General features: G+C 39.9%; 1 protein-coding gene across 1 annotated transcript; it reads left to right on the top strand.

Moving 5' to 3' along the window:
• Positions 1–2,478: 2,478 nt before the first annotated feature.
• tpbg (trophoblast glycoprotein) lies at positions 2,479–4,519 on the top strand. The gene has a single exon (XM_084726122.1). The coding sequence runs from the start codon at positions 2,935–2,937 to the stop codon at positions 4,078–4,080; it is 1,146 nt and encodes a 381-aa protein (XP_084582248.1). The 5' UTR covers positions 2,479–2,934; the 3' UTR covers positions 4,081–4,519.
• The last annotated feature ends 10,904 nt before the right edge of the window (positions 4,520–15,423 follow it).

Raw genomic sequence — 15,423 nt, 5'->3', positions numbered from 1 at the left:
TTAGCGTTTGCCTATATTGCCTAATGGGCCAGTCGGCTCCGCAGAACAAAAACCTCTGCTGGTTGCATTTAGCAGTTGTGGTGACATTGCAGTAGGTGCTTCACCATCTGTTGCTTGGTGAGGATCTGCCCTCTACTGAGTGACCAACTCTTGAAACAGTCAAATATAACACTTCTTGTTTAATCACTATTTGGTTAAAAATATTGATAGCTGCCAAAAAAATGCTAAATGCAGAGATGACAGTGGAGAGAAAACGTCAACAAATTTTATCATATTTTTACAGTAGTGCTATTATTTGAAATTAATTATTGCCAGCCTGTTTGTGTTGTGGACCCACTTAAACCTTTTTCCAGGTTACCTCTAAAGTCAATTGGAACTGTTTTTTGTGGGACACAGAATGAATGACATTCAAGTACACGTTTTCAAAGTCATGATCAAAATCAAGTTTATTTCGTCAAAATGTAGCATGTCAAATGTCTGTTTACATCAAAGGATGGTTAATTTAGAATTTTTCAGAATTAAATCTTCCCCTCAAATCTGAGCAAGTCATCCATTCTTTGCTCTTCTTTTGATCTAAGTGGTTTTGCATAATGTCTTCATGCACTAAATCTTCACAGTTTTCTTTTTTTTATCCTGCTTTCAAAAGGGTTTGTGGCTTTTCTAGATAAAAAGCAGTAAATAATAATGGCTTCGGTAATGTCACATTATCAGTAGGTCAAATGATGAATGGTTTTTCGCTACTCAGGTTCTTGCCTTTTATCAAATCCTTTGAGCATTTTCCATGGAGACTATAACTTATGAAATGGGTTTTGTGTTTAACTTGATGACACATCAAGTCTTATGATAAACTCAATAGATCAAACTGATTTTCCGAAAGCAGCAACCTTTTTCATCGAGTCATTTCCCTGCCAAACAACACAATGCAAAGATACTTTATTCCAAGTGATACCATCTGAAAATGTTTGTCCTTAGTAATGATTTAGTAGGGATTTGCAAAATTATCATTTTTGTGTAAATGTCTGTCAAGAAGATCTTTGACCACATTTCTTAATAGACTGCCGACTCATCTACAGTGAAGCTTTAAAAACTTATCTGGCAGTATGTCACTGACATGTGACAGTTCAACAATAATATGGAACCTTGAGGCATCATAAAATATCATCATAGGTGTGTCCTTGTTCTCAAGTATATTACAATCAACATGACAATACAATAGTACATAAGGTAAATGTGATATAAAAAAGGTAGGTAATAAAATTACATGTTTTAAACAAATTCTAATATTATTTTAGCTATATGAGTACTTTATAATTTGAATCGAGTTTGAGTAGAGCTTAAATTCAATCTTGAATGATTTGAATGATGGTCGAGACCCTGACAACTTGACTTAACGAATGTGAAATTTCCCCATTAGAACTGGTTGACAATCTGCTGAACTTTATTATTTTTGTTTTCATAATATAGTATCACATCCTTGGCTTCCAGCTTAATTTAATGATTGGTTTGTGTAGCAAAATAATCCTCTTTTTTCCACAACCCTGATGGGTAGTGACATTCATATGTATTCATTTATTATAAATAAATTCTAAATGACATTCATAAAATAGTTTTAGAATCTGTCACTTTTTCATTCTTATAGAATTCACATTTGTTATTAATATCTACAACTCTGGATATGAATTTGTTAGTGAGATAGATATTATGCCCTATTTTGTAATGTACTTTGTTCATTTTGTTAGAGATAACAAATTTATATGAGAGAAGCAATGTTGTTATGGACAAAAAAATGTCATAACCTCAAATAAATACAAAAATATATCATGAAATACATGAATAAATGAAAAAAAAAATTTTTGGTCATGAAAAAGGATATTTCTGTTTTTTGTTTTAACAGTTATTGTTTGCTTGTTTGTTTGTTATTCATGCCTTCTTTCTGCTATGGATGCACTACTTTAAAACTGATCAAAGACAGGTTAACATGAAATATGTAGCTACAATGTAAGATTGGCTACAACTAGGTGAAAAATAGCAACTTGTGACGGAATGTAACATTTACTTTATCCTTGTATGTTTTTTTATGCTACTGTTACACCAATACATGTCGGAGGCTCATACGGAAGTCTTATTTAATTATTTATTTATGTTAGTGTCATTTTTTGTCCTTCATATGTTGTTTCCCAGTGAGAAACGGGAATTCAATACAAATGTCTCCCATCACACAGTGAGCCTGAGTTGCCTGGGACGTCACTGAAGCCCCCTCGAGGGAAATTTGTTGAATTTTTCTCGAATAAATGTTTGATAAGCAATTCAAGATGTATGTAAAACTGCAGTGTGGTATTATCAAGAGTGATATTTTAAAATTAAAATGAAAATAAACTTGAAAGAGTTTTGTGTTCACCCCCCTCTCGTTGAAAGATGGTATGTTCCCTCCTTCCAGTGATTTGTACTGTGCTGCTGTGTTCAGTCGCTCCCTTCAGACTCCTCTGTCCATGTAGGAGGACGCCAAGCTGGAAATACGTATGTACAGTAATACATGGCACCTTTGGGAGACAGGGAGTGTTGTCTGTTTCGGAGCAAGTACCACGAGTAAGTTATTCACGTCATTGTTTTGCCTGGACAGTAAAAAATATCGTGTAATTTTGGTTTTGGAAAACAAACGAAGAAGAAACGTAGAAGAAGTTTGCGAGCTTCCTCCGCATCACCTTTATTAACCTCATGGAAACGTAGACTTATGCTAAACGAGGATGGTGTGGAGGTAGTTATATGGAGTCTGAGCTGGAAGTGGGAGCAGTTTTCGAAAGGATAAAGGTGGGACACGTAGTTGAAAAACTTTGCCTTGTTCGCGGTGGCAGAACAAGGCGGTGACTGGGCTGGATTGTTGTAAAGTGAGCTTTACGCACGGCGGTCTGCGCAGACAGATTTGTTCAGTTCAAGATGCGCCTGTTGAGCACGTCGTGTGGATATAACCGTGGAGAAATCATCTTCCGAGAGAGATCGCACAGATCTGGGATGATTTATTTGCTCTTCCTCCTCGCGGTAGCACTGTCCTGTCACGGCTGTCCGGACAAATGCGAGTGCTTCTCACAAATTGTGAAATGCCAAAACCAGGACTTGGACGCCATACCGCATTCTTTACCAGCCAACACCAGATCCCTGTTCGTCACAGGAAATAACATTTCCCGTATTAGTGTGGACTCTTTCCCAGATAGGCTGGAACAGTTAACTGATCTCTATCTCAGTGGGAATGAGCTGGAGACTGTGGATGCAAAGGTATTTGACAACCTGCCAAAACTTGTGCTGCTGGACCTGAGCAACAACAATATCCAGAGTTTCAATGAAAGTGCTTTCATTTATAACAACACCCTGCAGGTCCTGAACCTCAGCAGCTCTTTTCACAATCACTCCACCATTGGTGTGCTCCTGAGCATCCTGCAGAGAGGGAACCTCCTCCAGCTGACTGTCTTGGACCTGTCCAACAATGACCTTGTGTTTCCACCAGCTGACATGTTCTCCAGCTTCCCCAACCTGGTCAACCTCAGCCTGCAGAACAGTTCCATCATCTCCATCCAGAACGGGACGCTGAGGGTGCCACCGCTGCGTGACCTTGACCTGAGGGACAACAGCCTGACGGACCTCACCACCACTGCCATGGCAGAGTTCAGCCTCAAGCCCGGCCTCCGCGTCCACCTCTCGGGGAACCCCTGGCGATGTGACTGCTTACTCGACGACATGCTGCCATGGCTGAAAAATTCCACTCAGGTCGTTGATGCGCAAAACCTGACCTGTGTGGAGCCCGATGGCCTGAGACGCCAGCCGCTCCTACATCTAGATCTGTCACAGCTTAAGTGTCCAGGCGACATGGAGGGCGTGCTGGAGACTTCTTATGTTTTCCTGGGGCTGGTGCTGGCCCTGATCGGTGTCATATTCCTGCTGGTGCTCTACCTGAACAGAAAAGGCATCAAGCGGTGGATGTACAACATCCGGGATGCTTGTAGGGACCACATGGAGGGGTACCATTACAGGTACGAGATAAACTCTGACCCTCGTTTAGCCAACCTGAGCATCAATTCAGATGTGTGAGAGAGGATGGGACACTGTCTTAAACCCCACAGTGAGATATTAACTGACTTATACTGTTAAAGGGATAGTTTGGATTATTTGACACAGGGCTGTATGAGGTACTTTTTGATAGTCAGTGTATTAGCTACCTTAAATTCTGGTCTGCACACCCTCAGTTTGGAGAATCAGAGAGGAGTACCAGTGTTCGAAGCTAAGCACTGTACTGCTGTGGACAGGGTCAGCAACAAAGAGTGCAATATTTGGCTCATATAACAGCAGTTTCCCGACAGAAAAGGATGTCTGATGGCAAAGTAAAGCAGTTGAAATTTTCTAAATATAGTGTACACTTAAATTGTTCGAGATTTCTTTAGGTGCACCATTTTTAAGTGGCTAAAACCTTTTATTGCTGACCCTGAGCAAAGCAGGACGTTGCATAAGCATCCGTGCTGATACTCCTCTCTGCTTCTCCAAACTGAAGGCATGCCGACCACCATTTATTGTAGCTAATACACAGACCGTCGGTAAGCGTTTCGCACACCCCCACGTCAGATATCCCTAACGATCGCTTTAAGATTTGCATGAAAGTCTTCCTCCCCTCGCCCCCTTTCCCCCCATGATGCTATTCAGATTTGACATCTGTCATGGCTCCTAATTAACTCCTCTCTCAACCTCTATTCAACCACTGCCGCATGTCCTATAGAAGTACCTGGCAGCTGCGATGTCGGCTGCGTTTCTTCCGTGTAACATTGCATGGACAATGAATCATGGCGAAGGGTTTGTTTTTTTTGTTTTTTTTTGGAGAGTTGCAAAGAGTGATATGTTCTATTTTTACTTTTCATAAAGGATAAACGGATGGAGTTCATTGACTTTTAAGTGAAAGATACCTGTCAAAAACACATATGCTGGTCATTGCATCCTTCTCATTATGCCTCTGCTGCAGAGAAATGCTGTACTGCTTGTTTATGAGTTTGCTCTTTTTAATATGTGAATTTGTGATATACAGTATGCCTTTTTTGAATGATTATAGTGCACATTGCATAGTTTTTTGGATTTACTAGGTGGATGTAATTGCTCAAATTTTTTTCTGTGAAGATATTCAGCTAAATAAAATGCCTCTGGATTGATGGTGCATGTCTCGACTAAGGACCTTTTTCATCTGAAAACTGAGGAATATGATCCAAAGGCTTTGACACGGCAGAGACACTTCCTGAGGCGGTGCCACAGCTAGCATGAAACGTATGACAAACACTCTGGTTGTCAACAAGTTCAACATGTGTGAAACTCTACAGTAACAGTTTGAGCTCTCCTTCCGTTAACAAGTGAGCTGGAAAGTCAAATTGAGAAATTGAATAGATGGTATGGTGTCTGAATTTAAATGAGCTCCCTCTATCCGTGGGTCTATAGGTGATGAAGAGTAGCCAACTGTTATCTCCGGTCCAATTTGCTTCCTGCTGTGAATCTGATAAAAATCCTTGGCTCCGCAGCGAATTCCCTCAAATAATGTCTGTGAGCTGCAGCCAGTGGGCAGCTTTCACATCCAACAGCCCCCACCCATAGACTCCAGCACACACTGAAAGCCTTTCAATATACTCCAGCTGCAGAAAGCGAGGAAAAAGTAGTAGATGCTGTTTCGTGGTAAATGCTAATGAAGGCTAAGTGAACCCGAGATTCTCATGGGGGCACACAGAGGTATTATGGAAATGAGCTCAAGCAGCTTTGCTTCTAATGTAACCCTGTTTTAGGTTAGGTGGCATTCTTGGAAAAAGTCTTTTCCATTAGTGTTCCTACCCTACTGTCAATTGCTGTTTTTGTGCCGTCCAGTATAGAATGGTTTAATAATTAATGTGGTATTCCTTTGAAGAGTATACAATGCATGTTGCTGTCTCGCTGGCAGTCTAAATTAATGAAGATGTTTGTTGTGTCTGCACACAGGGACGACTGTGAACTTCCTTGGCCTTGTGAAGAGCAAAGATAGATAATAATTTCCCTCTTCCTCCCTCCAGCTCCTCACTCTTTCGCACAAACATCTCTAACAACTTGGCCTTGCATCGCCTGCAGCTACATGTCATTTGTAGTAGAACAGCATGGCTCGTGCACAGATTTCCCCCCTCGCTGTATCTCGCAGCAACACAGCGTGTCGTCATGGCACAGCCTATCTGTGTATTTCAGCACGAAGAAACATTTTTGCCATCAACAGCTGCCATAATTCTGATCTGGTCTCTGGATGTGTCTGATTACGCCCGTTTGACATGAGGAAGGGAGGCGCTGCCTGTGTAACACTATCTGTCTGGTCTGGTGCTCCGGCTGGTGTTAATGCTCTGTATGTCTCCTGACAAACACAGCAGCCGCTCCTCCGTCTCAGAGGGCTGAAGACGTGTCGTCACACCTTCGGTTTCACACTTCCTGCCTGGAAATCTCTTTGTCTAGGAGACAAAAACAGCATCGCCAATCTTGGAGATAAGGAGTGTGTAGCAGTCTGTAATAAGCTGCACATTTTTATTATAGGATTATTATTCTCATTGGCTTCAAAGTGTGTTTCTCAGGCTTCTATTCTGATGATCACACCTTCTTTTATGGCCCTTTGTGAGATTGTGATTTTACAGGTTGATTTCCGTCAGTGAAAACTCCCAAACCCAAAGGCTATTAGTTAGAACCATTTTACACTGGACAAAAAACCCACAAACAAAACTCTCTCTCTGTTCTCCTGCACACACACAAGCCTTGAGTCTCAGTGCAAATCACAAAAGAACAGAAAGCCAAATGGGTCTATTTGCAATAGGAAAAGGGTCAACTGCCTGTTTTTAGTGGATTTGGCCACGTTTAAAAAAAAAACTATATACATGCTAATTATGGTGTAAACTGGACTGTTGGTTGGACAAAAGAAGAAATTTGAAGACGTCATTTTGGGTTCTGGGAAATGTGATGAGCATTTTTCACAGTTTTTTGTTTTTCAGGATTCACTGTTAATGTTTTCTGTGTTTTTTTTTTCACTTGCCTTGTTGGGAAACTGGGTCAGAAATCTACTGTGAGATGTCAATTTTTACTTGCCATTGTACAAATAGTTTAATTCATTAGGGGTTATCAAATAACAACAACGATTAAAGTAATTGTCATGTTCAATCTAGGGCAGCAACATCTACAAAATATCAGAAAATAGTGAAAAATGTCGATTCTAGTTTTTCAAAGTTTCAAAGTTGATTTCTTTAAATGTCTTGTTAGTCTAAAACCCCAAAAGTTTAATATGATAATCAACAAAGAGAAGTAGGAAATCTCCATGTTTTAGAGGCTGAAATCTGCATTTTCTGCCATTATTGCATGAAAAATTACTTCATGATTGATCAATTATCAGAATAGTTCAGTAGTTTTATTCTTTTTTTTTTTTTACCACTTGGCTGGTTTGCCAAATGAGATGCCCCGGGCAAGTGGGCAGACCTCATTGTTGAGCCCTGATTTTATAGACTAAACAATTAATCGATTAATCGTGAGAATAAATGATAGATTAATTGATGAGGATAATAATTGTTGGTTGTGGCCCTATTTGTTTGCTCACTGTGGATTTGTAATTGTTGCAGGTTCGTTTCTAAAATGGATGGTCTCACTTAACACGTACACACACAATTCCCCGAAGTGAGGCTTCTTTACCTCTTGGTCCCAGGAGGGGACATACAGGTGCAGGCTGCTTACAACCTAATGTTTCCACAGAGACTGTCAGCGAGTAGTCCTCCTCCTCTTCGCACTCTCTGCAGATTCATATTAACGAGTGATTTTGCCCAGCCACGCCTCGAGCTACGCTTGGCAGAGCAGGTGTAATTACAGTGAGGGGGGGAGAAAAAAAGAAAGCAAGCGAGGGAGTGACTGGTTGAAAAGGATGAAGAATAAAACGGATGAGTGTGGAGAGCGCTCTTTGTTCTATTAGCAAGGCGACACCTTCCCTGGTTCATTCAGTGGCCCCTTTGTGCTTGTTAACACTGGTCTCCAAACGGCACAGACGTCTAAATAGCTGGTCATTGACTTACGGTGTCAACTGAGATCCAGGGAGGCAGCGGCGTGTCTCGGGCAGCTCCCCGGACTCTTTGCTGTCTGCGAGGGCCGTCGTCTAAAGCTCATTTCCAGACAGGAGCGGGACTGCCCACTGAGGCCAGACTATTGTTGGATTACAGACAGAAAGAGTTCTATTCGACGGCTAGACTTTTGTCTGAACAGTCCCTCACCTACAGATGTAGAGCATTATCTTCATGTACAGATATGAGAGGTCGATTTTTAAAAGAAAATCTTTTATTAAAGTAGATGTTGTTGAATGAGTATCACTGACCTCTACAAAGATGGATGTGACATACTGAGACTCATTCTTTTACTGTATAATGGATTAATATTATACTGAAAGTCAATTGGAGGCTTTAACAAATCGAGTGTGCATGAATGCTTCATTATTTTTACCCTGGGTTCAAAAGGATAGTTGCATATTTTTCCTGCTCCTCCTCCCTGTCGTGCTATTTATCCATCTATACTGTTTTGGTGTGGGATGCAGAATTTTGGAGATATCGGCTGTGGAGATGTCTGCCTGTTTTTGAGTATAATGGAACTACATGGCTTGGGGTGAACAAAGAGCCAAAAAAATATATTTGAAAAACTAAACAGCAATGTGACTTTCCAGAAATCATGACCTACTTACTCCACAGATAATCCACAGACATTGTTATGAGCACTTTCATGTAGAAACTACTTTCTTTGGTCCAGCAAATGTGTTATCATGCTAGGGTTGTTACAACACCAGAATTTTAAACTTTGATACAAGTACAAAAATGATACAGCTTGGAATATCATAGCAAAAAGTAAAAAAAAAAAGTTTTTTAACTAACAACCTGCACACAGTGATGGGACAGAAAAAATCACTAAACACTGTTTCAGACAGGATAGTGAAGACTGAATCAGCACATTAATCGTTTTTTTCAATACCATAATTAACAAATATTATATTGTTTTAAACATGGAATTGCAAAAGTATTTAAGTATCAATACTTTTGACAACCTTACAAGACAAGGGGTAACAGGTCAGCTGAGGATGACGCCATGAATGTTTACATCTTGCACTGTACATGCACACTTCCCTCTGCACGGTGAAACTGCTCACAATAAGGTCTGTGGATCATCTTGATTTAACGGCTCATGATTCCTGTAAAGAGACATCAATGTTGAATTTTATTTATTTATTTAGCGCTTTGAGCACCACAAGCTGAGTATCATCTAGATCCAATATATTCTAGGGATGCGTGGTGTGGATTCTTTTTTTCAGCCAATACACATAACTGATACCTGCTTCTCATGGCTAATGCAGACAAGATAACTGATAATTTCACATTTTTGTATTTTAAAAATATGTTCATATAACCTGTAGTTTATGTACACCAGAAGTTGAGAAAGGCTTAGATGTAGTGAGCAAAGATGGACTCTGACCGAACCAAATCTGACACCACTATGACAACAAAAATAATGAACAGTTCTGACTCTTCAAATATTCATTTACTTTTTCTACTTTTTCTCAAAAAAACTTCACAAATATACTTTAGCTTATATAGAGCCTTTTGCTAAAGAATTTGTCAAATCAGATATTAGTGTAGCCGATATTTATCTGGTAGTATTCACAGATACTGATATAGACCAATACACCTGGACAGGCCAGTATCATCTAATTATTTATCTGCCCTTATCTTTATTGTGTATCCCTATTATATTTTTTATTTTTACAACCAACATCTCAAAAACTCTGAAACTCACACCAAAACAATCTAGATGGATTAACAGAACTACAGGTAAGTGGAAGAAGACGTATTTTTGATTTTGGGGTGAAAAGTACCTTTAAAACATAATGTTATTCAACTGGTGTGAGAGAAAATTAGAAATCTGCTCCTCTTTCGCCAATCACATTACTTTCCTTCCCCCCGGGCAACACTGTCAATGGAAACACTGAAAAATACAGAAAAATCCCCCGTAACTCTGGAAGATCCCCTCCTGATTTTTGTAATTCACATATCTGAAGACTGGTTTTAGGTCCAGCAGGATATGAATCACTATTTGTCTTGCAGAGCGAGGCCGCTGCAGCCAATTATGTTGCAAACTTTGATGTAATCTGTGGCTTTAACTGCACATGGGAGACTTTTGTTCACTCTCTTTAGCCTTCCAGACAATGGGTGTACCAGCCCAGGGAGGAGTGCTGTCTTCAAGATAAAGTCAGAGAACAAAAGTCTCATCCCCTTGCTGCCGTTCTGTAACCCACGAGGCTTGTGGAGGAGTACGAAATAGATGAGTATAGTTAATGCACTACATGCATGAAGCAAAAACACATTAATTAAAGAGATAGTGCAGAATATTTAATGTGGGAATGTGTGAGGTACTTATTGGTAGTCAGTCTATTACCTACAGTAAATGCCAGACGGCACACCTCCAGTTTGCAGGAGCAGAGAGGAGTACCAGCACAGACAGTATTTTATCCACTCAAGGTCCAACTGAAAAATTCAATATCATTGTAAGTGTACACTATATTTAATGCTTTCACCACTTTACCTTGACCGTTTGACAGCCTTTACCAGCGGGAAACTGTGCCAGATATCCAAACCAACCAAACACCACGGGTGTAATCAGTAATTTTACCTCAATGAACACAGGAGTTGCTGGTCTGCCGCTGCCTTGATCTGTTAGTTAGTGTTATTGTGTGACTTTTGAATCCAAACTGTCCTTGTGAAACCCAGAAGTCACACATCTAGTTCCATTATATTCTAGGGATGCACGATGCTGATTTTTTTCAGCTGATACTGATAACTGATATTTTCACATTTTTGTATTTTTCATAAAACTTGTAGTTTACGCACACTAGAACACTGAACCAAATCTAACTTGTATCACTGTGACATCAAAAACAAAGAACAGCTCTGATTCTTCAAATGCTGATTTAGTTTTTATAGCAAAGCTCATAAAAGCTTCACAGTAATACAAACAAACTAACAGATTGAGGCAACAGAAGAGCAGCAACTCATGTTCTGCAAAATAAAATTACTGATTTCACTCATGGAGTTTGGTTAAGAGCAATATTTGGCTTATATAACAGTGGCTTCCCATCTGAAAAGGCTGTCCAACAGCAAAGAAAAGCGGTGAAAATATTCTAAATATAGCATACACTTTATCTTATATTAGATTTTTTTAGGTGGACCTTTTCTAAGTGGCTAAAATACCTTTTGTACCTTTTGTTGCTGACCCTTACCACAGCAACTTAGCTTCCATGCTGGTGCCTGCTTCTCTAAACTGTTGGCATGACACCATTTGTGATAGATAATACACTGACTATTAATGCGTATCTCTCACATTAAATAATCTAATCTATCAGAAAAAGACACTGTTGACAAAAGGGAAACGCTTTGATGTCTTAACTTGGAGTTGCACTGCACTTAAAAAGGATCAACAATTCTTTCAATGGCAATGGCTAAACTGTATGGAGATAGGCTTGAAATTTTTGAACCTATCCTTTAAAGGAGAGATTTAGTGGTCTGACCTTTCCAAGAAAAATTAAATCTTTGAAACTTCAACATATTGGCCTTCATAACCCAATCATCAGTCAAACCCTGTCCCACCCGCTACCCCTACCTCAGAACATACTGCACACACAGACACTGTTTTCTGCTCACAGCCATGTTTGTTGAGCCACATTTAATATGCCAGGGCACTTTCCTAGTGTTGAGAGACAGACTGGCAGGTTATCAGATTGCCAGAGTGCCGTAATTACATTCACCGCACCGCACTGGTCTGCTGCTCCACAAACACCTGGCAAGTTGCCCCCACCACTGACCTTTCCTTTAGAAAAAAAAATCTGGCTATGTAAATGGCAGACACATGTGGCACGCTTTGTTAGACTGAAATTATGGGGAAGATTTTCTTTTTCTCAACAAAGCAACAGAGATTCCCTAAATCTCCCTGATGCCTCCTGGATGTATTAGTTAGCTACTTGCATCTACTTGTCATCGACCCCCTCAAACACCACCTCCTGCAACCTCCCTCCACATGAGATGCCTCGGCTTTCTCTAATGTGGATTTATGAGGCCGTACATGAGCGTGTTTGTGGAAGCCTGCCTCCTGTTGAGCCATGTTGGGCTTAATGAACAAGCGGCCCCCTAAACGAAGACGGATCTGAGCTGACAGCTCCGCGGCCTCCCCGAGAAAAGCTGCGGCCGCACGGCATCTGCCACATGCGCTGGAGGGACAGATGCGGGGAAGCGCAGAGATCAGGAGGAGAGTGTAGCATCGTGGCTCGAGCTGTGAGATATCTGGTGGTTTTGATTCCTGAGCTTGCACAAAGACGGGACTTGATATGATACATGTAAAATGTGAACATACAAACCGAGAATGACCTTTTATGTGTAGAATCACCAACACTGAAAGCCAGCCAGGCAAGGTTACTAGTTTGTTTTTACTGAATGTCGAGTAACTGCATGATAGTTGAGGATGTAAAATGTTAATAATATACGGACCTTTCCTGAGTGACCTTTACTCTTGGAAGATGCTAGAGAATAGATTTCATAATTAAAAATGTCTTTTTTTTATGTTGCAAGATTTGCATAAGATTTCCTTCTGAAGGAAAATACTATGTCCTGATGATCAACATGTCTTAACCCTGTGATATCATTTGTATCATGCAACATCAATATGATCAATTCTTTCCTGACAAACTTGTTTTATGCAACGTGAGACTTGTCCTCTGCCCTCTCGTGGGTCATCAGCGTGCTGCAGGCAGCAGCCGGCCTGTGAGCGATATTTTTTTTCCCCAGAATGACAAAAGCATGACCCACCCTCCTCTGCCTCTGATTGGCTTGAATGTGAAACACTGTTCATCCAATCACGAGGAACACATCAGCCAGTGTCTTCTAAACACCACACTTGCACTTGACTTTAAGTCGTCACTGCTTTTAGAGAAGCATGCCTCAAATAAACACAGGACTTTCACCCAGCGAACTGGGGCTTGAGTCCTTTGTGAAACAAAATGTGAGCATGCAGTTTACACTGATAAAATCCTAAAAAAAATCTGTGATGAAGCCAGGAAAATTCAGACAAATCTTGTCTTGTATTGCGGTTGATATAACTGTTGATGATAAAAACAAACAAACACGGTCAATACAGTTATTGTATTCACAGTGAACTTTGTTTCAGCTTATTGTAGCATGAAGAGAGACATTTGAATCGACAAATTCATCAGAGGAAGCAAAAACAAACAAGGTCAATACAGAAAGCAAGAGCACTATAGTTTCAGCCTCACGTTGTCCAACAGTGTCTTAAACTAGGCTTATTTTGACGTTAGTTATGATTGGATTGGTTTGTTATGACATCACATTCAAGCCAGTCAGAGGCAGAGCAGGGCTGGTTATGCCTTTGCCATCCTGGGCAAAAAAAATAATGCAGCATGCGAATGCAAAATCCAACATGGCTGCCTTCATGTAGTAACTTGCACGGTTTTAACAGGGAAATCTTTGCTAATTTTGAAAAAGTTATGGGAAGAATAACAGTTGTATTGTTTTTAATATTTTAATGTGTATTATTTTCTGTATTAAAACAAATTACTTCATATTTTTTATTCTATATGATGTAATCTATTCTATAGTAAAATTGTGTTGGAAATGTGTGTATCAAAGACGTAGCAGGTATATAAGATAATCTTTCTGTGAATCTCTCAATCATTATTCTGTTGAGTTTCATGATGCAAACTGCCTTATTTACACACTGTTAAATAAACTAATTAAAGAATTAAATGTCATGTTATAAAACAAATAAACTTAGAACCAGGATATTTACATGCATTTTTTTATACGTGCAACCTGCTCTTATTAAAGTCAGTTGGATGCTGCAAACAATTATTATAATTGTCTTTTTAATTTATTTTCACTCAAATAATTCCTTGGGTCATAATTATATATTATATCAACCACTTCAGATGAACCTGTCCAAGCTGTTCTTGCCATCCACAAGAAAAATAAAAATGATTCCTGTTTGGGGAAAAAAGGTGCCACATTTTCCAAAAGCAATGAACAATCTTTTTTTTTTGTTTCAAAATATCATATATGTAAATGAGCATTTTCTGGCAATTATTTGATGTGTCAGGCTTTACACGGTTAATTATAGATACCAAAATCTTCCTATACTGTAAGATCACATGCTCAGGTGCATGCTCTGTGTTGTGAGTGGGCAGCTGGCACCTTCAGAGTGAGAAAATGAGAACATATTGCAGCTAAATCACAACGTCAGGCCTTTTGTGGTGGAGAAAAAAAGTGAAATAACACACGAGCTAATCGGTGAATCCTTTAAAACTCACCACACACCAAAAATAACTCTGCTTACATCGGTTTTAGAATTCTAGAGGTCAGACTGTTTGAAAAATCTCTCAAATCTCAAAGTCGGTCTTCGCTCGGCATGTGTAAATGTTGAGAGTTTTACCTCTGAGCAGTGCTGCTAACAATCTGTCAGGCGCACATGGATGATTTCTGTGTTGATTTCTCAGCACTCAGTAGCATAGCTGATCAATGGGCCCGTCTCGAAAGGAGTCTGTGTTTTCCCTCAGTTCATTTTCTGTGAACGCAAAACTTGAAACCCAGCCTGCTTCTTGTAATCTAGTCTGCAACATAGAGGGAAAAGAAGAGTTGTCTTTCCACTGCATTTTAAAACCGCTAGAGACTGATTAATGTGTGGACATGTACATCCGATGCCGGCCTCAACCATCAAGTGCTCTCCTGTGTTTGTGCTTAAACAGGAAGTGAGACGTTCCAAGTGTTTTTGCACTAATTTGTTCCTTAAATGAGCTGATATCCTGACAGGCGTGCTGGGGAGATTGCTGGCCCTAAGCTTTTACAGCCAGTTATCTTGCTTACAAATAGCAAATAACAGGTGAAAATGCTCCCAGCTTTATCTTTAGCCTAAAATATTCATGTAATTTGTGTTTTTGGTCATATTTGCCCGATTTGTCAGAGTAACAAAGAAATACATGAGTTGCAGCCTTTCAGGATGGATGTCCGCCTGGTGTTTATCATCAGTATATTGAGCGGTTAATGACAATAGTGAACTGTTTGCACAATAATGAGGTAGAAGAGAAAGGAAGCTACATTTATAATTAGATCACCTGCTACTATCTGGATTCAGTTGTCCGGAAACCTGATCTGGACAAGATAAGACCTTCAACCCTGAGCTCATGGCTGCATGTTACTCTGCTGCCCAATCACACCGTCTATATGTACAGGTCATAATGAAATGCACACAGCTCTGAGTGAACAGTTATTTACAATGTCTGAACACAGATTACTTACCTTTAAACATTTTTATACTCAATGTGACACC

The sequence above is a fragment of the Lutjanus erythropterus genome, chromosome 9 (assembly GCF_056507025.1).
Source record: "Lutjanus erythropterus isolate fLutEry1 chromosome 9, fLutEry1.hap2, whole genome shotgun sequence".
NCBI classification, from domain to species: Eukaryota; Metazoa; Chordata; class Actinopteri; order Lutjaniformes; family Lutjanidae; genus Lutjanus; species Lutjanus erythropterus.
This window is presented reverse-complemented; position numbering and strand designations above follow the sequence as displayed.

Excerpts from the sequence above, each read along its gene's own strand:
- tpbg (XM_084726122.1), top strand. The coding sequence starts at position 2,935 with ATGCGCCTGTTGAGCACGTCGTGTGGATATAACCGTGGAGAAATCATC.